This window comes from Danio rerio, chromosome 16, assembly GCF_049306965.1.
Source record: "Danio rerio strain Tuebingen ecotype United States chromosome 16, GRCz12tu, whole genome shotgun sequence".
Taxonomy (NCBI): Eukaryota; Metazoa; Chordata; class Actinopteri; order Cypriniformes; family Danionidae; genus Danio; species Danio rerio.
This window is the reverse complement of record NC_133191.1, coordinates 5,766,517-5,789,261: the sequence shown is the minus strand read 5'-3', so window position 1 is coordinate 5,789,261 and position 22,745 is coordinate 5,766,517. Positions and strand designations below refer to the sequence as shown.

General features: G+C 39.7%; 1 protein-coding gene across 3 annotated transcripts in view; it reads right to left on the bottom strand.

Moving 5' to 3' along the window:
- macf1b (microtubule actin crosslinking factor 1b) overlaps positions 1-22,745 on the bottom strand; it is an 85,388-nt gene that overhangs the window by 13,876 nt on the left and 48,767 nt on the right. For all 3 annotated transcript variants that reach the window (XM_073925750.1, XM_073925749.1, XM_073925748.1), the window contains 18 exons: positions 21,647-21,878; positions 19,911-20,137; positions 17,642-17,764; positions 16,167-16,268; positions 14,196-14,297; positions 12,372-12,536; positions 12,123-12,278; positions 11,271-11,468; positions 9,741-9,869; positions 9,495-9,665; positions 7,854-8,009; positions 6,742-6,948; positions 6,535-6,654; positions 5,372-5,541; positions 3,819-3,978; positions 3,210-3,404; positions 1,265-1,390; positions 952-1,095 (listed from right to left, as the gene is read on the bottom strand). In XM_073925750.1, the coding sequence (XP_073781851.1) occupies positions 952-1,095; positions 1,265-1,390; positions 3,210-3,404; positions 3,819-3,978; positions 5,372-5,541; positions 6,535-6,654; positions 6,742-6,948; positions 7,854-8,009; positions 9,495-9,665; positions 9,741-9,869; positions 11,271-11,468; positions 12,123-12,278; positions 12,372-12,536; positions 14,196-14,297; positions 16,167-16,268; positions 17,642-17,764; positions 19,911-20,137; positions 21,647-21,878 (2,883 nt within the window). The remainder of the gene's footprint in view (positions 1-951; positions 1,096-1,264; positions 1,391-3,209; positions 3,405-3,818; positions 3,979-5,371; positions 5,542-6,534; positions 6,655-6,741; positions 6,949-7,853; positions 8,010-9,494; positions 9,666-9,740; positions 9,870-11,270; positions 11,469-12,122; positions 12,279-12,371; positions 12,537-14,195; positions 14,298-16,166; positions 16,269-17,641; positions 17,765-19,910; positions 20,138-21,646; positions 21,879-22,745) is intronic.

Sequence of the window (22,745 nt, the reverse complement as noted above, 5' to 3'; positions counted from 1 at the left end):
GCTCAGGCTACATTTTGGTGTACATTTCAGATGAGAAATCCACTAGAGGGCGCTGTTTACATTATTGCGAATCTGAAATATGTTACTTAGGGTATGTTTTGTTGTGCTTCTTCTACACATCCAGGAGAAGGCGAAGCTTGTCGTACAGATCAGCTAGCGAACCATGGAGCTAAACCCTTCACTAAACCCAACCAATAGTGTTTTCACAAGCAGACAAGAGAGGAATGTGCACTGCCACCTTGTAGTTTTATCTTGATTTTAAATAGCTTTTATCTATTTTTACCTTGATTTTACATTGCTTTAATCTAACTTGTTTTGTTTAATTTTGTATCTTGATTATAATTATAGACACCCTGCAGCGCTATTCGCATAAATGCGGCAGCACAAATGACGCGTTTCGCAGGAATCAATCAAGTTGGAAAATCTGAACTTTAGCGGACATTCGCCCTGCGTTAACCAATCAGAAACTTGCTTTAGTATGAGCGTGATTATGACATAAAGCCTGTTATTGGGGGAGGGGGAAATCCTCCTGCCGACACCGACAACAGCTCATCAAACTGGGCTCGGCTCTGTCGGAAGCACTGCTGAAAGCTTCCATCATCCAGGTATAGTTTCTGAAGGAGTTGATGAACTCACAGAGTTGGGTGCACCTCTGAAAGGATCTAGTGAATGAATCTATGGTGTTTTTCAGCCTTCCTAAAGCACAGCTACTCTCTCAATAAAATCCATGTTAGCCATTTAGCAACGAAACTAGAGTCACCGGGCAGACAGAAGCCTTGCCCATGATGCGAATCAGCGTCTTTTGTGAATTGAATTTCATGCACAAATGAAGCAAAGTTGATACGTTAATAAAGCGAGTAAACTCGAAATGTTCACGCGTCTATTCATGTGTGAATAGTGTGACTACTGCTGACTTATTAACCTAGTAATGCTCCTGTTAACTCAACTGACCTCCTCGTAGCGAGTGTTGGTGATGCTGATCCATGATTTGATGGTGATGACGGAGTCCGGGTGGCAGCAGCGCAAGATCTCCTCACCCAGACTGCGGATGTTCTCCAGCGCCTCCTGCTGGGCGTTCAATGAACTCATCGACTCCTGCGGTTCACAAACATCATCACGAAAATCATCAGCGATCACAGATTCAGCTATAAATTTTTTTTTGTGTTCTACTGAAGACAAAAGTCATCTTTAACTGCCTGAGGGCTAAAAAAATTATAGCAAATGTTTATTTTAGGGTGAACTATCCCTTTAATGTCCAGCATACTTGATGACATGTGCGAAACGCCAGAAGAGCCTCTTCTTCCTCCGGCAGCACTCCGTACTTCAGGACCCGCTCCACATCCGACAGCTGATCCAGAAATGAGTGGACCACACCATCAAACTCCTCCGCCTGAAAATAACACAAATATGCTGAAATCATCAAATGTGTCTGATCCCACGTTCAATCACTATTTCAGTATCACTTTGAATACTTGGTCACACTGTTCAATGTTTTTAGTTTATAATATTTATAGTTTAACATTTATTGTCCTTGATAAGATTGGTTATTAAGTTATTTAATGTTTAATTTGCTTAACGGTTATATCACAGTGTTTTAAGTTTAAAGTTTTAAGTTTCGGAAGTCTCCCGGATGCTCGCAAATGAGTGATAATCTCACGGTAATCTGGCGTCTCTCTCCCGGTCCTCAAATACGTCGCGCACCCTTCTCACCCCTCCCCACCGCATCTCTCCTCGCTCTTCAGACACGTCGCACGCACCTTGTCAAACACCACCAAACCACCACCTCCCCTGACAGCTGAGCAGGACTCTGCAAAATAAACCCTGACACTCTGACCAATATGAGGAGAGTTTACTCACACGCAACGTTTTAGCTCTTTTGGTCCGATTAGAAACTTTGCAGTTTGATCGTCACCTTAGAATTATAAGGTTCTATCTGACATTTTTGTCAAAATTGAGTTATTTACATATTCTTATTAAATGACAACTTACTTACATTATGGGATGTTTTTATAAGTTGTTTACATTTTAAGACTTTTTATTTAAAAACAAATGTTGCACACATACTGTGTGCTATACAGAATGCAAAAACTTTAAAGCTTAATATCTCAAAATCATTCAGAACGCAGATAGAACCTTATAATTCCAAGGTGACGAACTGTTAAAATATGGAATCTTACAGTTATGGACATTGTGTTTCAGTCAAGGACTCTTATTTTGTGTATTATCATTTTGTCTTTGTTTTATCTGTTGTCATAGCTACTGATTGACTTCTGTTATAACTGGTTATGCTCACCTGTGTCTTGTTTGGTTTGTGATTTATATATATATATATATACAGCCTTCAGTTTCTTTCTCGTCTTTGCAAAAGCTGTTGCGTTTATACTAGTGCTGATGATTAATAGTGATTAATCGCATGCAAAATAAAAGACTGTTTTGTATCATATAATATATATTTGTTATGTGATACACACACATACATAGAAATTAAAGAAATGTGTTACATAGATATTGAAATGCATGTATATTTTTTATCATATACATATATAGTTAATATATTAATATTAATAAAAAATGTCTTAAACATATGCATTCATGTGTGTATTTATATATAAATAATGAATATACACAACACACACACATATAATGTCAAAACAAACTTTCATTTTGGATGAGTTGAATCGGTATTAATTTTTGCCCAGCACTAATTATACTTACCTTGAATTATTCTCTTAGTTTAAATAAATACTATCTAAATCTAATAGCAGCAAATATATTCCACCATGCCATGCTCTGGCACTTGTATTATTGTGTTACCCCATTTACTTAATGAAATAATTAATACAAATTTCTGGTCACACTTTATTTTGATGGTCCGTTTGTTGAATTTAAGTGACATTACATCTACATGACAACTAATTGTCATTTGATTATAAGCAGACTGTTAGTTTGGGGTTAAGGTTAGTTTAAGTTGAAATGTACTAGCAAATTTCTTATAGTCAGTTAAATGTCTGTTGAAGGAGCAGCTCAGCAGATATTAAGCAGACAGTTGACTAATACTCAAATGGACCATCAAAATAGAGTGTTACCAAATTTCTCTTAGTTTTAATCCATGAAAACAACACTAATGTATTTTGAATGTGATGTCAGTGCTCTGGATAAATGTATCACCCAAATGCACAAATGTAAATATAAAATGTTTGGTGCTGTACCTGCTGCAGTGCGGCCTCGAGTCGGGCCTGTCTAGACACAGAGAGTTTACACACAGCCTCCCAGCGGCTCTCCAGCTCCTCCATCTGCTCCTGCAGCCAGTGAGCATCGGCGGTGCTGCTGCGCGTCAGATCCCGCACCGAGCGCTTCAGTGTGCGGATACAACTGGCCCGCTTCCCAAGCTCCCGCTGGAACACCTGTAGACCCAGAGCCAAAAGATCAGGACTACAGCATACCCTATAACCTTACCATGAACTTTGGAGGGGATCCATCCGTCTGTCCATCCATCCATCCATCCATCCATCCATTCATCCATCCATTTATCTATCTATCTAGCTAGAAGAAATGAGTGAAATATCTAATATAAGCAACCAGAGTAACCAAATTTCGCTCCTGAGTTTTGTTGTGACATCTTCTGACCCTAGAGGAATCACAGTAAGAGCTGAGTGATATGACACTATGCATTAAAGTGCATTAGATTAAGCACGTCTATATGTATTTGTTAACGTATTCCAAGCATACATGGCTAATTTTACATTAACTGATTATTGGGGGTCTAGATCCCCTCAGTGTCTTTTGTGGTGCATGGAGGAATATCAGCTGAGGCCCACCTTGTGTTTGTCGATGAGGTTGTTGACCAGGTCTTTCTCTCCGCAGACAGGCACGTCTTCAGCCAGCTGTGGCTCAGCTCTGAACAGCCAATCGCTGAGAGCCTGCAGAGCGTCAGTGAATCTGCCTGAAAACAGCAGCGCCTCCTCCAACTTGTGTTGTCTGTGGAAGGAGAGGTCAAAAATGACATTTTAATAAAGCACTGTCGCCTCACAGCAAGAAGATTGCGGGTACGACCCAGGTCAGTTGGCATTTCTGTGTGCAGTTTAGATGTTCTTTGCATGTAGCATTTTGTTTTTATCACAGCTCTGCCAGTGAGAGCGGTCAAACTCAAGCACATCAAATGAAAAAGACATGAAGGGGTGGGGCTTGTCAGACACTTGAAAGCATTTGATTGGTCAGAAATTTTGATGAGAAAGAAGTATGAGATGAAAAAAAACACGGATGTTTTTGGTTGTTTATATCAGGTTTATGGTCTTCTAAATGCTAATTTTGTCACTATTTTGGAGCACACTAGCTTGTAGATATCCTTAAGACTAACTGATGCAAACATCGAAAAAGAAAACTTTAAATGGGATTGAAAAGTTAATGGTACTAGATATAAGAGTAATGTCTAGTTCAGACTGCGTGATTTTAGCCCCGATTTTGGCTCGCCGACAGGTTTTGAGAAATTGCCGACAAATGCCTGAAATCACAGGCAAATCGCTGCTCGTGCACGTGAGTGACAATCACACAGTATGAACTTTCAAAGACTCGATCTGAGAGAATCGCCGATGAGTCGCCGATGCCTGTGAGATATTTGGCGTGCTAAATATCTGGAGCTGTCGGCGATTCAAATCATGCCGTGTGAATTGAGTTTTGACTGAAAATAACATCAGCGATCGCCTACAGCCAATGAGAGAGCAGCATTCACTTGTGTGTGTGTGCGTGTGTGTACACCTGCTGCAGGCCAGTGGGAGGCTGGGGGAGAAGGTAAAAGCGCTCTTTTTCGGTTTATTTGGACCACTAAAATGGAGGAAAAACTAGAGGAGGTTTGACAGGACTCAGGAGCAGGACCGTGTCTGTTTGACGTTTCATACAGAAAGAAATTAGTTTATTATCAACGTCGAGGAGAAATGGCTAATTCCCTTCAAACCCAGGTGAGCAAACATGTACATGTTCTACCCCATTAAAGGCTTCTTTCTCATTATGTAGTTAATAACAAAAGATATACGATGTGTTTTTGGCTGTGAGACGTAGTGTGGACGAAGTTGTCGGCAATTCTTCCTGTAGTAAAGTCATGCAATGTGAATGTCCCGGTCGCCGATCCATCTTGCAGTGTAAACAAAGCGGCGACGAAACGCTAGCCCAGATAGTCACGCAGTGTGAAAACATCTGTGACACGACTACTTTGAAAATCATGCAGTCTGAACTTGGCATAACTAGATAATTGTACTAGATATAAGATTAGTCTAATTGACATGAATTTTACTCGTGCAAATTGATAGGAGGATTTTATCAGTTAGGAGCTATTTTTGAGTGTACATTTGGATCGAAAAACCTCCGTCAGACAAACCTCTCGCTGGACTTTCCGCTGATGGTGTCCCATGAGTCTCTGAGCTCCGACACCATGTTCTCCAGCTGCTGCGTGTCTGCAGGGCTCTGGGCTTTCTCCTGGAGCGAGCGGCCGCTCTTCAGACATGCTTCATACATGGGCCGCTTCGAGCGCAGGAGCTTCTGGAAGTCCTGTAAATACACAAATGACCCACTGTGAAGAACTTACTAAGTACTGACAAGAAATGGTTGAAAACACACCTCTTCGAAATAGCTTATTATGAATATGATGTTGATTAAGGTTTATTTAATATATGTTGTTTTTATATTTTATCATATCTTGTATTTTTTATAGTCCTCTTTTACATTCTTGTGGCACTTTTGGTCTGAGAAAAGTGGCTTATGAATAAAACATAATTATTAATTACTATTTTTTGTTAAAACACCACATATATTTTGTGGTTTAATTATTTTTATAACATTTCTTAAATAATCTTCTGTGCACCACATGCTAAAAAAGGAACATTTCAAGAGTTCACACTTAGCTCATGATTTATACATAGCTTGTTTGGCATGCTGTCCCGGGAGAGAGCCCTGAGCTCAAGGGATCCTCGAGCCCAGGGCTCCCCCCCTTTTGCAGGGCGAGTGGAGATTGAGCTCAGGTCTATCTCAAACTCCCCCGCTGCTGAGGCCAAGGCGAACTCCCTGAGAGTAAGACATTATAAAAAAGGTTTAGGCTTGTTTTATATATAATATAGAGCACATTTGGATGGTGGGAGGAAACCGGGGAACCCGGGGGAAACCCACGCGGACACGGGGAGAACATGCAAACTCCACACAGAAATACCAGATGGCTCAGCGAGGATCCAACACCATTGGTATTCTTGCTGTGAGGCAACAGTGCTAGTCACTGGGCCACCGTGCCGCCCATTCTGGATAAAGGAGAAAGAAGGGGATGAGGGAGGTTTTTTCCAGAAGAAGATAGTTGTAGGAAGGAAATGAGGATATATATAGTGATTTAGGATCCTTTGATTGGAGGATCATAATTAGTTAATGTGGACCAGCTGGGTCAATCATGAGCACATGCTCCTCTCGAAATTAGTTTAAAACTAAACTTCACTTATAACATTTTAAAATATATACATATTTGGGTTTAGGTATTGAGTTGAATTAGGGATGTAGAACCTTCTGTTCAGTGAGCTGCTGTTTGATCTCCTCCTGTGAAACAGCGATCTCTTTATGTGTGTCCAGCGTCTGTTCCACCTCCGTCATCCAGTCCACCAGTAAGTGCCACGATTCACTGAACTGTGCAAAAGACAAAAGCGGAACAGCTGATTTATTTTCCAGGAGACACAGAGGGCTTTCTGTGCAGATGAGAAGAGAAGCGAGTACCTGTTTAGCGAGTCTCTTTGCGTCCTCCAGAGTTTTCCCTCTCTCTGTGGTGTGCTGCAGGAGTTTTTTGAATCGGTCCTGAATGGTCATGATCAGGTTCTGTATGACATCACAGTCCTCTTTCCTGCTGAGCTCAGACAGACGTGTGGCTGCAGCTTCCACACTCGACTTCCTGTCTCCGTAAGACTGAACCTCACTGACCAGCACCTGCAAACAACACCAGATAATCACTCACACACACATACACACACGGTCGCAGATGCATACACACACCCACACAGACTCCCAGATGCATATAAACAAACACACAGTCACCCACACATACACATATATGCATAAACACACACACACAGACACACACACACACACACACACACACACACACACACAGACACACACATACATACAATCACACACAATACCTGCAGCACATGCACACACATAAACAGACACAAACACACACAGTTGTGCACAAACATACACACATATGCAAAAACACACACACACACACACACACACACACTCTCGCACTCACATACACAAATACACACACTCATAGACAAACAATATCACGCACACACTGATACGCACACAATCATGTACACATAGTCGCAAATTCTCTCTCTCACACACACACACACACACACACACACACACACACACACACATACACACATACAATCAAACACCACAATACCTGCAGCACATGCACACACATACACAGACACAAACACACACAGTTGTGCACAAACATACACACATATGCAAAAACACACACACACACACACACACACACTCTCGCACTCACATACACAAATACACACACACACACACACACACACACACACATACACACACACACACACATACATACATACACACATACACGTGGAGGGGCCTTCTGTAACCTGCGGTACTCTACACACCCTGCATATTCCATGTATAAGGGGATCAGTACTGCATTTACACACACACAAACACATACTTGTGGGGGCCTACTGTAACTTGCGGGGGCCTACACACCTTGCATATTCCATGTATATGGCGGATCAGTACTACATACACACACACACATACATAGACACACACACACACACACACACACACCCTACCCTGTGCTCCTGCAGCTGTGAACAGATGGTGTCCAGGATGAAGCTGGGAGCGCTCAGTGTGTTTATTGTTTCCTCACACTTGCCCATTTTAGTCAGCAGGTCCTGGACGTTACTGTTGAACTCCTTCGCAAGGCCAAGACCCTCAGTTAACTTTGCCTAAAACAATCAATAAATCCATAAATAATTTGAAAAAAGTATTTAATGGTATCAGTTATTGCTGATATGCTGACAGCTTTAAAACAATCAAATATTGGCCAATAAATATCAAATTAAAATAAAATAAAATAAAACTAACAAAAAACTAGTGTAGAAAATCTGAAAAAGTAAAAATGTTTTTAAGTTAATACTAATATATTTACATTCTTAAGTAAAGTCAACTAATCACTTAAGCACTTTAAAAGCAACAGGTTTACTTACTTTAGTAGTCAACTAATCGCTTTAAAAGCAACAGGTTTACTTATTTTTTATATTAAAGTCAACTAATCGCTTTAAAAGCAACAGGTTTACTCGCTTTAGTAAAGTCAACTAATCGCTTTACAAGCAACAGGTTTACTCGCTTTAGTTGTCAACTAATCGCTTTGAAAGCAACAGGTTTACTAATTTTTTTATTAAAGTCAACTAATCGCTTGAAAAGCAACAGGTTTACTCACTTTTGTAAAGTAAAGTCAACTAATCGCTTTAAAAGCAACAGGTTTATTCATTTTAGTAGTCAACTAATCGCTTTAAAAGCAACAGGTTTACTCACTTCTGTAAAGTCAACTAATCGCTTTAAAAGCAACAGGTTTACTCATTTTTAAAGTAAAGTCAACTAATCGCTTTAAAAGCAACAGGTTTACTCACTTTTTAAAGTAAAGTCAACTAATCGATTTAAAAGCAACAGATTTACTCATTTTTAAAGTAAAGTCAACTAATCGCTTTAAAAGCAACAGATTTACTCATTTTAGTAGCCAACTAATCGCTTTAAAAGCAACAGGTTTACTCACTTCAGTAAAGTCAACTAATCGCTTTAAAAGCAACAGGTTTACTCGCTTTAGTAAAGTCAACTAATCGCTTTACAAGCAACAGGTTTACTCACTTTAGTAGTCAACTAATCGCTTTGAAAGCAACAGGTTTACTAATTTTTTTATTAAAGTCAACTAATCGCTTTAAAAGCAACAGGTTTACTCATTTTAGTAGTCAACTAATAGTTTTAAAAGCAACAGGTTTACTCACTTCTGTAAAGTCAACTAATCGCTTTAAAAGCAACAGGTTTACTCACTTCTGTAAAGTCAACTAATTGCTTTAAAAGCAACAGGTTTACTCACTTTTTAAAGTAAAGTCAACTAATCGCTTTAAAAGCAACAGATTTACTCATTTTAGTAGTCAACTAATCGCTTTAAAAGCAACAGGTTTACTCACTTCTGTAAAGTCAACTAATCGCTTTAAAAGCAACAGGTTTACTCACTTCTGTAAAGTCAACTAATCGCTTTAAAAGCAACAGGTTTACTCACTTCTGTAAAGTCAACTAATCGCTTTAAAAAGCAACAGGTTTACTCACTTTAGTAAAGTCAACTAATCGCTTTAAAAGCAACAGGTTTACTCACATTTTAAAAGCAAAGTCAACTAATCGCCGTTTATTCATGCACAATAATCTCTCATCACCTTTCGCTCCTGCATTTTAGCGTAGACGGCACTCCACTTCTGCTCCAGGATGCATAAGCTGTGCTCAGTGCTGGAGCCGCGGGCCACTTCACTGGCCTCCAGCATCCTGTGGATGGCGGAGCGAACGTTTGTGTAGGTGTGCATTTTCGAGTCCATCTCATTACACAGCTCCTGCAGCACAAACACACAGACTTCAGTCCAGGAGCACGTTTCACAAACACAAGAGTTTGAAACCTTGATCCTCACCAGGTGAGCATTTAGTCTCTCGCTTGAAGAATCCGGCATCCCCCATACCGCCTTACTGGAGGACAGCCTGAGGTCTGTGTGCTCCAGCCACTGCAGAAGATCCTGGATCTCCATGCTCACGTCCTGAACCTAAAATACAGCCAGAAAGGCAGAGTTTCACTGCAATTCTACAGCAACTCAGTGAGATCATAGGATAGTATAGTTATATTTGAATCACTTTTAGCCAAACGTTAAATTCCCTGACTTTTCTTTGACTCTCACTAAATAAAAAAACACCTTCTGATTCTGGTTTTCGGGATATAGCGGCTTTTGCTGTCAAAGGCAAGTGGCGTTTATCGGCTTTTGCCAACAAACTGTTATTTCTGAATGCACTGATGCTGCGATTTGGATGATTAGAAGCAAATCAATTTGTTGATGGTGTACTATGTGCCTAAAGCATTCGCTTTATGTTATTAACTCCTTTTGGGCGGAAGTGGCGTTTAGCGCCTTTTGCATCTGAACTCTTCAATTTTTTGAAAACTTGATTTTTTGTTTTCTGAAATAATGTTAATAATCATTCAAAAATTGCAGTAATTTTTGTTGCGTCTATACTATGCAAATAGAATAATGTTTTACTTAATAATTATGGCACTTTAAAAACTTTATTTTGTGGAAAATATAGTGATTATCTTTGATTAAAGAACAACTATTGTAGGACAAGAAACAGGAAGTGTAGAAGCATTTTTTGTTAATTTTCAAATCTTTTTATATATAATAAAAAAAATATTATATATATATATATATATATATATATATATATATATATATATATATATATATATATATATATATATATATATATATATATATATATATATATACGTGATATAGAATATAAGTACAGGTGAGATCAAAATTATTTGCCCCCCTGTATATTTTTCCCCAATGTTTAACAGAGAGATTTTTCTAAACATAATAGTTTTAATAACTAATTTCTAATAATTTCTCATTTATTTATCTTTGCCCTGATGACAGTACATGACATTTGACTACATATTTTTCAAGATACGATTGTCCAGCTTAAAGTGACATTTAAAGGTTTAACTAGGTTAATTGGGCAAGTTAGGGTAATTAGGCAAGTCAATGTTGTATATTGATAGTTTGTTCTGTAGACAATCAAAATCAAATATTGCTTAAGGGAGCTAATAATATTGACCTTAAAACAGATTTTAAAATATTAAAACTGCTTTTATTCTAGCCGAAATAAAACAAATAAGACTTTCTCCAGAAGAAAAAATATAATAGGAAACCCTATGAAAAATTCCTTGCTCTGTTAAACATCATTTAAGAAATATCTGAAAAACAAATCACAAGTGGGCTAATAATTCTGACTTCAACTGTATGTATGTAATATTTCTTAAAAACGGTTGTTTTTTCCGCTGCTGTTAAAATAACTTCTAATAGGACTAAGTGGTCATATTGAGATTGTCCAAATTCCATGCTGTTCTCTAACTGAGATCTCCGCATTTTGAGGCTGATTTCCGTGCTCACCTGACTGAGGTTGTTTTCCAGCTCGAGCTGCCTGCGCTCGGTTTCACAGCGCACAAATTCCCAGCGTTCATTCAGCTGCTCCAGGCGAGTCTGCAGGACATGCGAAGTGTCTCCCGCTCCAGACTCCATCAGACTCCTGCCGGCCCGGTTCAGAGAGTCCACCGTGTGCACATGAGACATCACGTCATTCCTCAGTACCTAAAAACACACAGCAACCGTCATTCAACTGCCAATACTATGGGCATCTTTGAAATGCTATATTACTGTTTTTGATATTTCATCTGAGAAATATTGCTAGGTTATGAAGCATACTATGAGAAAAAGCTAGTTCATGCTTGTATGACTTTTAGACTGGATTACTGTGATGCTCTATCTGTTATAGTGATTACCAAAACAAGAAAATTTGACCATATCACCCCAATTTTATCCTCCTTACACTGGCTGCCTCTTAAGCTCCGTATTGATTATAAAATTTTGCTTCTTACCTATAAAGCTTTTGTTAGAAATACATATATGCTTTACATGTTTGTTGCTATGTTTGTTTATATGTCTCTTATTTTCATTTATAGCACTTCAATTTCACATTGACATTTAATATCTCTTGTTCAAATACATAAACAGCAGCTATGCTAATTATTTTCTTTGTTCTTTATTGGACCTTAAGCACAACACATAGGAAGAGATGACCCGACGCAAGCCATCGAGGACTTCCAGGACAATACATACACTTAATACACTTCAGACACTTCATTAAGCATGAACATAGACATCACCTATATGCTATATAATTGCATGTTAACGATGAGGGCTAATAGATCTGACTTCAACTGTGTGATTAAAAGCATGTGTTACCTTGTGTTTGGCTAGCTCTATTTCACAGGTCTGCAGGTCGATGCTGATTGGCTGCGAGGCCTGCAGCAGGTCAGCGGTGTGCGAGAGCCAGGTGTGCAGCTCATCCAGGGTGTTCTGGAACTGACCCAAACCCAGCAACGCACACTCTAGCTGGTGCTGCTCAGAAACACACACACACACACACACACTGCGCTCTTCATATACTGCTATAATCAAACAACATGTTAATTCAGTTAGCTGAGATCTTACCTGTTTACTGACAGTCTCTGACTCCAGGCTGTCCCATCTCTGCCTAAAGTCACACAGCGGAGAAACGGACCCCGGCCGCTCCGTGCCCGGAGAAAGACGACACACGAAGCGATGGTTTAAACTCTCAATCTCGATCTTCTTCTGATAGAGTTCTCGCTTAAATTCCTTACAGGGGGAGAGGATCGTCTTTAAATCTGTCATTCGTTTGTGACAATTTAGGTTTTTTTCAAGGAACGGTTAAAATGATTAGCGCTGCTGTGAATTTTTTTAGTCTTATTCAAATATTTCCCAAGTGATGAAAAAACATTTATTTTTTATTTTTGTTAAATTTCAGAAATAATTGAATACACCATGAATTAAACCTTGTACAGTATACTTGAATAATCCTTAACAATATCAAAGATAAAACTTTAGCACTTAAAAAAAATGCTTGGCACTCCTGTCTTTGGGAATTTCTGCCCATTCCTCTTTGCAGTACCTCTCAAGCTCTATCAGGTTGAATGGGAAGCGACGGTGTACAGCCATTTTCAGATCTCTTCAGAAATATTCAATAGGATTTAGGTCTGGGCTCTGGCTGGGCCACTCAAGGACATTCACCGAGTTGTTGTGAAGCCACTCTATTGATATTTTTGGGGGTGTGCTTTGGGTCATTGTCCTGTTGGAACCGTCGCCCAAGTCTGAGGTCAAGAGCACTCTGAAGCAGGTTTTCATTCAGGATGTCTCTGTACATTGCTGCATTCATCTTTCCCTCTATCCTGACTAGTCTTCCAGTTCCTGCTGCTGAAAAACATCCCCACAGCATAATGCTGCCATCTGCATGCTTCACTGGATGGTATTAGCCTGGTGATGAGCGGTGCCTGGTTTTCTCCAAACGTAACGCCTGGCATTCACTCCAAAGAGTTCAATTTTAGTCTCATCAGACCAGAGAATTTGGTTTCTTATGGTCTGAGGGTCCTTCAGATGCCTTTTGGCAAATTCCAGGCGTAAATTGGCTCCCGTTTGACCACTCAACCACACAGGCCTGATTGGTGGATTGCTGCACAGATGGTTGTCTTTCTGTAAGGTTCTCCTCTCTGCACAGAAAAACACTGGAGCTCAGACAGAGTGACCATCGGGTTATTGATCACCTCCCTGACTAAGGCCCTTCTTCCCCAATCACTCAGCTTAGATGGTCGACCAGCTCTAAGAAGAGTCCTGGTGGTTCCAAACATCTTACGGATGATGGAGGGCGCTGTGCTCATTGGAACTTTCAGAGCAGCAGAAATTTTTCTGTAACCTTCCCCAGCCTTGTAGCTCGAGACAATCCCGGTCTACAGACAATTCCTTTGTCTTCATGCTTGGTTTGTGCTTTGACGTGCACTGTCAACCGTGGGACCTTATATAGACAGGTGTATGCCTCTTCAAATCATGTCCAATCAACTGAATTTACCACAGGTGAACTCCAATGAAGCTGCAGAAACATCTCAAGAAGGATCAGTGGAAATAGAATGTACCTGAGCTTACTTCTGTACATGTGATTTTTCAGATTATTTATTTTCTATAAATTTGCAACAATTTCAAAACAAAATAAAAAATTGAAGCGCTATGTATACTTTCCGGATGCACAACAACTTTTAGCTGAATACTAGTGTCTTGCAAAGCATCTAGTAAAATATTATGTACTGTCGTCATGACAAAGACAACAGAATTTAGTTATTAGTTATTTTAAATTTGCTCTTAAAACATTTATGTTTAAAAATGTGTTGGAAAAAAATCTCACTTGGGAAATATTTAAAAAAGTAAAAATGTTTAAATAATTTCTCTGTACATTGTACATTGTCTCACCTTCAGGTCACACAGCTGCTCTTTAACTGATCCCAGGTCAGATCCCACTGAAAACTCCTCTGTGGATTTCAACTCAGCAGACTTCAGCCACTGGAAGAGTCCCTAACAAGAGAATATCACTCATTCATTCATTTTCTTTACTGTTTAATACTGTTCTCTTGACTAACCAGGTAAAAAATCCTTAAAAATACTCAAATAAAAGCTATAAATACTCTAGAAATCCATTAAGTTAAATAAATTTATAAATTAGTGCATAAGTGCAATTTGAAAAGTATATTAAATAGCTCTAATATTAAATATCTCTAATATATTCTAATACTTTTAGTACATTGCACTGAATTGTAAGTTGCTCCAAAAAAATACACTTATCATAAGATTAAATGAAACTGATTTTATTTAAAATATGTCATTTAAGAGTTACAGGTATGTTTTCCTAAATGCGCTACTTAAGTACACTTAATATAAATACACTAATTTGCACAATTAACTTTTAATATTTTAATTACAAAATTAGTTGCAAAATTAAAATAGAACACTTTAAATAGAACACTCAAAAATAGAACACTTTATGTATACTATAGAAGTGTACTAAATAGTGTATTATAGTGCACTTGTTTTTTTCATCCGCACTGCCCTACAATAGTCTTTTTTTTCTCATGCACAACCAACAAAAAAAATCACTGAAACTTTCATCCAAATGACCAGTGGCATGCTTTGGCCTCTCTCAAAGGGGAATCCAAAGCCCTGCCAACTGGTGGGAAATTGGCCAATACAACCACAAGAAGACACGAATACTAGAATACTACAACTGTAGACTGAGACCTACCACCACCGGAAGAAAAAAAATGGTGTTGAGCAGATCATTCTTTGTGACTATTAGTGCATCCCAGTTTGCTTACTTAGTGTGTAACAAGAGTATGCATGCTTTGGGACGTACTACTTCTCTATTAAGGGACAGTCTAGTTACGTGCTCTGTCAATCTTGTCACACTATTTATTTTATCATTAATATCCTACTATCGCAGAACTTTCATGCAGAGAAATCTCCTCAGGTGTTTGCAAAATGAGACATTCAGTTAACAAAAACAACACATCTTAAGAAAGGTTCACAATACTCTTGCAGATAAAGTATAACATGGAAAACATAAAAACATATATTTTCCATTAGGTTAGAAATCAACTAACAGTCCTTTAAACATATTTACCTAAGCTTATCCCCTTAAACATTAGTTTGTTCAACCATGTTTGTCGTTTGTTAACACTTAATACCCGTGTTTGTGGTTCTAATCAAATTCATGTCCAATGCGCAATGTGTTTTGGACAATATTAGATCTGGGAAACTTTAAAGAGGTGATAAACTACTCTAGTTCTTAATATTGAACAGCTCTCTGATGTCCACTTACTATCAAAATAATAACATAAAAAACATTTTGATTTAGTTATAAAAGACAACTTTTGTGATTTTTTTGAACCTCATCATCAGAATGCTGTTTGAATGGCCGTTGCCTGTTGTAGACTCACAAGTAAACGCCCACTGCTCTGATTAGCGAACAGTTTTGCTTATTAACATGACCAAACAGATAGTGAAGTGGAAGAGTGTGTTGATGTGCTGAGGAGGCGGAGCCTATCCACCCTCTTTCATAACAGAGTAAAACATTTTAAAACCTGTCATATTGTCAGGCTGGCTTCAATATAAGCTGGTTCTAGAGGAACCACAAAGTTTTGAGTTTTAAAATTAAATGAATGTTTTTGTAGTAGTACTACAGGTTTACACATTTCAAAAGATCTAGAAAATTTTTATTTCTTATTTCTGGACCCCTTTAAAGATATATTTTTTAACATACTAACATTAGGGACACACAAATTTGATTTTTGAATACACTTTAGGATAGATAGCATGCAAATTAGGATGAAGCACAAGTTATATTCATTAAAAATGGGCTGATAGGAATGGAGAGCATGGCTAACTCACCTGCATGCTGTCCTGATAATGAAGGGCCATTTGTAAACATTCTTCTAGTTTACTGTTGCACTCTGTCCAAATCTTACTGAGATTGTTCCATGTGCCATAAAGCTGTGGAGAAAAACACAAACTACTGGGTCCTGAAATTTGAACAATTATATATTTAAAATATACAAACTGTATATTTTAAAGCAATTTCAGAGTATTTATAACTGTAATTCACTAAAAGAAATGATTCGTTGGATTTTCTAAGGTAAGGGGTTCATTCATTCATTTATTCATTATTATTTGCACTTTTCCGGGGCCAAGTCACAGGGGCAGCAGTCTTAGGAGAGAACCTCAGACTTCCCTCTCCCCAGACACTTCTTCCAGCTCCTCCGGGGGGAACCCGAGGCGTTCCCAGGCCAGCCGGGACACATTTCCCGAGGCCTCCTCCCGGTGGGACATGTCTGAAACACCTCCCTAGGTAGGCGTCCAGGGGGCATCCCCATTCATTAACAGATGCCTGAGCCACCTAAACTGACTTCTCTCAATGTGGAGGAGCAGCCACTCTACTACAGGCTCCTCCAGGGTAGCAAAGCTCCTCATGCTGTCTATAAGGGCCCGCCCTGTCACCCTGCGAAGGAAACTCATTTTGGCCACTTGTATCTAAGATCTTGACCTTTCGGTCATGACCCAGAGCTCACGACCATAGGGGAGAGTAGAAACGTATTGACCAGTAAATCGAGAGCTTTGTCTTTCAGCTCAGCTCCTTCTTTACAACAAACTGGTGCATCAACCGCATGACTGCTGCTACCGCACCAATCTGCCTGTCAATCTCATGTTCCATCTTGCCCTCACTCGTGAACAACTCCTCCATGAACCGCCATCTTATCGTGGTGGGGGGTTTGAGTGCCTGAGTGATTCTAAGATAGATCTTCTATGTTGTCTAGGGCTAATGCCCCTGGTAGGGTCTCCCAAGTCAAAATGGTCTTGGGTGACAGGCCAGACTAAGTGTGGTTAAAAAAACCTCATGAGTAAAATAACTTCGAGGACCGTGAAATCTCATGGTATGGCGTAGCTGGGGCCCCACCCTGTAGCCAGGCCTGGGATTGGGGCTTGTATGCGAGCACCTGGTGGCCGAGTTTTTTTCCATGGAACCCGGCCAGGATAGCCCGAAGGAGCAAAATGGCACCATACTCCTGCAGGCCCACTACCTGAAGGGGGAGCCATAAGGGGCTGGTGCATTGCAGAATGGGTGGTGGTCGAAGGTTAGGACCATGACAACCGGATCATCAGGCACAGAAGCTGGCTCTTGGGACAAGGTAAGTGGTTGCAAACAATTTATATGGGCTGAATTTAAACAAACAATTTAAATTTTGTAATGGTCAACTTAATTTGTTTGTTTAATTTCAGCCCATTTTAATTGTTTGCAACAACTTACAGTAAAAAAATTGTAAATCCAATGAACCATTTTTATCAGTGTTGTAGCTTCAAACACAAACCTCATCCAAACACTTGGTGACCTCTGGTTTGTCAGTGTCACCACAAGCTGACATAAGTTCCATTCCCAGAATTGCCAGTGTTTCCAGGTCACCTTGTAGAGAATCAATGTCCTCCCTGAGTGTCTGAGGAAATAAATAGGGGGAGAAAAGGCCAATGAGGAAACATCCTTAAAAGGGATAGTTCACACAAAAATGTAAATTCTGTTGTTAATTCCTCACCCTCATGTCATTCCAAACCCCTGAGACCTTCATTCCTCTTCAGAACACAAGATATTTTAGATGAGATCTGAGAGCTCCCTCATCCTCCATAGATAGCAAGTGTTACATAATATACAGAAAAGGAACCAAAAGCATTTTCAAAACATTGCATGTGACTTCAGTGGTTCAACTGTAGTTATAAGAAGCTCCAAGAACACTTGAAAAAAGTCACCATTGCCAATGTCTTCCATATCAAATCAGGATGCAGTTTTACTACGGGAAATATGGCACTTGTGTGTTGGGCTGCTAACTATAATAGCAAAACACAACCCAGACTCATTACGGATATGTACCTACATGAGTCTAAATTTCTGGGATCAGAGAAATACGTAACCGCAGGTACATCTCCTTGCAGTTTTTGTCTTTGCAAATCAACCAGAGGCTGCTGTGTATGCTTTTTGATGATCTCAAATTTCTCTTGCGTGTTTCTTCTCACATAAATCCACCAGAGGGCGCAATATACACTTCCGCTACCAAGGCCAGCTTGCTGTCGACTTAATGACTGACCGACTGACCCACCCACCCCCGTCCATAACACAAACAATAGTGTTTTCAAATGCAATCTAGAAAAAGAAAAGTTGTTGTAGCCACGTGATTTCACCATGTTTTCAGTCTGTTGTTTATTTTCTTTCTTTTCATTTTTTTTGCTTTTAGTTTTTCCTGGTTTCCGTTTTTTGCCATACTCAAACCCCTGTCGTCACGGTCAACTCCGCTCTGCATCCCAAGTCCATCGGCTTACATGGCAAGCTACTGGGCAAACTGGTAACACCAGAAAAGCGTCCACATGAAGGTAAGCGGTCAGTAGTATAGCGAAAAAGCACAGAATGGCCTTCGGTGGAGTCATAACGCCCAGCAGCATTCGTTTTACAGATGAAAAAGTGGCCAGACGTACCTCTGGCAACATTTTTTTGCGCTCTCCAGAAATCTAGACAAGGGTACGCATCCATAATGAGCCTGTGTTGGTAATACTTCAGACAGCCCATAGTTAAAGCACAACCCAAGGACCTGATGAGGAAGAAAAGAAATAGGCAAACAAATTTGTCTTTACAGTTTGTCTTTGGTGCACAAAAGAGTTCTTGGAGCTTCGTATGATGACAGTTGAATCGCTAAAGTCAGATTATTATGTTTTTAACAATTCTTTGAATTTCTTTTCCGGACTTTGAGCATCTAGGGAACCTTGCTTTCTGTGGAGGATAAGGGAGCTCTCAGGTTTCATCTACAATATTTTCATTTGTGTTCTGAAAATGATCTCAGGGGGTTGGAAGGACATGATGGTGAGTCATTAATAACAGAACTTTCATTTGTGGGTGAACTAACCCTTAAAATACCTTTTGGAAGCTAGTCATCAGAATTGGATGTATTACAACCTCAAATCAGAAAAAGTTGGGACAACTCAAAAAAAAAAAAAAAATAGAAAGTAGTGATTTCTAAATTCTAAAAGGCCTGCCTGCAGTCCCAACCTGTCTCCAATAGAGAATGCGTGGCACAATTTGAAATGCAAAAAGCAACAACGGACACCCCATACATTTGCCCACCTTAAGACTTGTTTGCAGGAAGAATGAGACAAAGTTACAGCTAAAACATTTCATTAATTGGTGTCTTCGGTCTCTAAACATCTTTAAGTGTTGTGAAAAGGAATGGCAACATTACAAATTAGTAAATGCTCTACTGTTCCAACTTTTTTTTAAATGTGTTTAAAGAACCAAAATTGGTTTGCATGTTTATTTTGAAAAAAAAAAAAAAAAAAAAACAATGAAAAAAAATGATGAATGAACTTAAATAATGTTTGTTGTATAGTCTGCAACGAAACACAAGTCAAAGTAAATTTAGAAATCACCCTTTTTTTTATTGATTTGCTTTGTCCATACTGTCCCAATCTTTTTGGATTTGGGGTTGTACACTGGTCAGCCAACTTAAGTTTTTTTGCCCTCAAAACCCACTAAATTATCTTGAATCAAATTGAACCAGCATGGTAAAACAGTGACAACATTATCATCTTTTTATTCTCTACCTGCATGGTCTCCAAGCTCTGCCGAATGGTTTCTGAATCTGATCGATTGGAGTTGAGGTCCAGAACGGCTTGTTGAGCGTCATTCAGACCAGCTGTGACGTCGCTCACGTCGTTCCAGAATCTCACTGCCAGATCCAGCAGATTGAGCAGCCACTTCTCCCTCTCCCGAGCCTGTTTTTGAGCCTCCTCCCAGCGGCTTGTTAGACAGCAGACTCGCTCTTGAATAGCTGGAATTGGAAGATGATTACTGTTACGATCACCAGCGATCTAGGCTTTGCAGTTAGTTGGAAAAAATTTATCATTCATTCAACCACACATCTGCCACTGAACTGAACCACATTTCTCATCATGCACCTCACACACACACCAGTTCCAGATGACCCCTGATCACTCACTCACATGTGATGCTTGTGAAGACTAATTACCTGGACTATAAACACAGCACACACACATTTCTTGGCTGAATCTTGTTTTCTGTAAGTGAGCATTATATAAGCGTTTTCTTGGATTGGCTACTGTGTTTTGACTCTTGTTTGTTTCATTGTTTCTGTTTGTTTTGTCGCCTGCCTCGACCATATCGACCATTCTCTGGATTACCTACAGTATGCTTCTGTCTGTCCCTGTTTCAACCTTGCCTGCCTGACGTTTCTAAATAAAGCTACATTTGGATCTTCACCCCTGTAACCACCAAACTTATTATCACAATCATTGATAGACCATACTTTGTAAATAGTGTGTATTAAATGGTCGATAAATTGATAAAAAAGCATGTGACTTGCTCCAAGTGAAGTCACTTCCTCAGGAGGGAAACTCTGGAAGGATTAAGGCATGTCATTATTTTTCTCACATTAATATGTGCAAAATGTTTAGGATACACCAATAGTCGATTGATTACGTGTCAACTTTGATATTGTAATATTTGTAATTCATTTTTTAAATACAAAACTATGATAAAAATACCTAAAAGTGTGTTTTAAAATGCCATGTGGTGTCTGGTTTGAGGCTAACATCTTGGGCTAAAGCACATAATGGTGGAAAATGTCAACTTAATTTTTGTAAACTTTGCTTTTAACAATAAGTTAAACAACAGAATCAAATGCTCCTAATCACATTAAAGCGTTTTACATTATTTTATTATATTATTGCATTATTTTATTATATTATAATTATAATAATAATTCCTTACATTTATATAGCGCTTTTCTAGGCACTCAAATCGCTTTACACATAGAGGGTAATCTCCTCATCCACCACCAGTGGGCAGCATCCACCTGGATGACGTGACGGCAGCCATTTTGTGCCAGACTGCACACCACACACCAGCTGATTGGTCGAGACAAGACAGAGTGATGAAGCCAATTATGATATGGGGATGGTTAGGAGGCCATGATGGACAGAGGCCAGTGGGCAAATTTGGCCAGGATGCCAGGGTGAAACTCCTACTCTTTTACGAAGAACATCCTGAGATTTTTAATGACCACAGAGAGTCAGAACCTCGGTTTAATGTCTCATCCGAGAGACGGCACTCACTGAGCAGTATAGAGTCTCCATCACCATACTGAGGTGTTAGGACCCACACAGACCGCAGGTTGGGCACCTCCCTAACCTCCCTAACGCCACTTCCGGCAGCGACCTAGCTTTCCCATGTGGTCTCCCATCCAGGTACTGATGGATTCAGTTTACAGTAAACTATACATTTTGTGTATATTGATCCAGTTTCAATGCTTGAAATGTACCTGTGCCAATGGAAGTGCCTCCAACAGCCCCTGCACTGGACAGGAGCTCCTGAGCCTGTGTTTGCACACTGCTGAGGTCCAGGTCCAGTTTGGAGAGCTCTGTCAGTGTGTGTTTGTTGTCCTGCAGCTGCTCCTGAATGCGTGGCGTGAGGCCTTGAAGAGCCGACAAGGCCTGCAGGTGACTGCACAGATGCTCCAGTCTTTCTCCAATCACAGTCATTCTCTCATTCAGCTGATGTGGACATAGAGAAACATACAGAGTGAGCTCACACTAATGCAGGGTTCCATGCAATTCTTTCAGGCCATTACAACCCAAATCGAATAAATTAACTTGACAAATTTAAGTGGATTGGACATGAAACAATTAAGTTGTCCCAAAAAATCTCAATACTTGCGTTTCTGTTCAGTTCAAATTGATTACATCTTATGCAGCATATTATTGTGTTAACTGTAATGAACTGATAAACTGTATTAAATACTGTAGTACACTTTGCAGGTTTCTACAGTGAGCTAGTAGACTTTTATAGTATTTAAACTTGCATACTACAGAAAGAATTGTAGTGGAACAATAAATATTCATTCATTCATTCATTCATTTTCTTGTCGGCTTAGTCCCTTTATTAATCCGGGGTCGCCACAGTGGGATGAACCACCAACTTATCCAGCATGTTTTTACGCAGCGGATGCCCTTCCAGCCACAACCCATCTCTGGGAAACATCCACACACACACTCATAGACTACGGACAATTTAGCCCACCCAATTCACCTGTACCGCATGTCTTTGGACTGTGGGGGAAACCGGAGCACCCGGAGGAAACCCACGCGAACGCAGGGAGAACATACAAACTCCACAAAGAAACGCCTACTGAGCCTAGGCTCGAACCAGCGACCTTCTTGCTGTGAGGCGACAGCACTACCTACTGCGCCACTGCTTCACCCACAATAAATATTATTAACTAATACTATTTTATAAGTGGGGCGTCATGGTGGCGCAGTGGGTAGCACAATCGCCTCACAGCAAGAAAGTTGCCTGGTACAAGCCTCGGCTGGGTCAGTTGGCATTTCTGTGTGGAGTTTGCATGTTCTCCCTGATTTTCC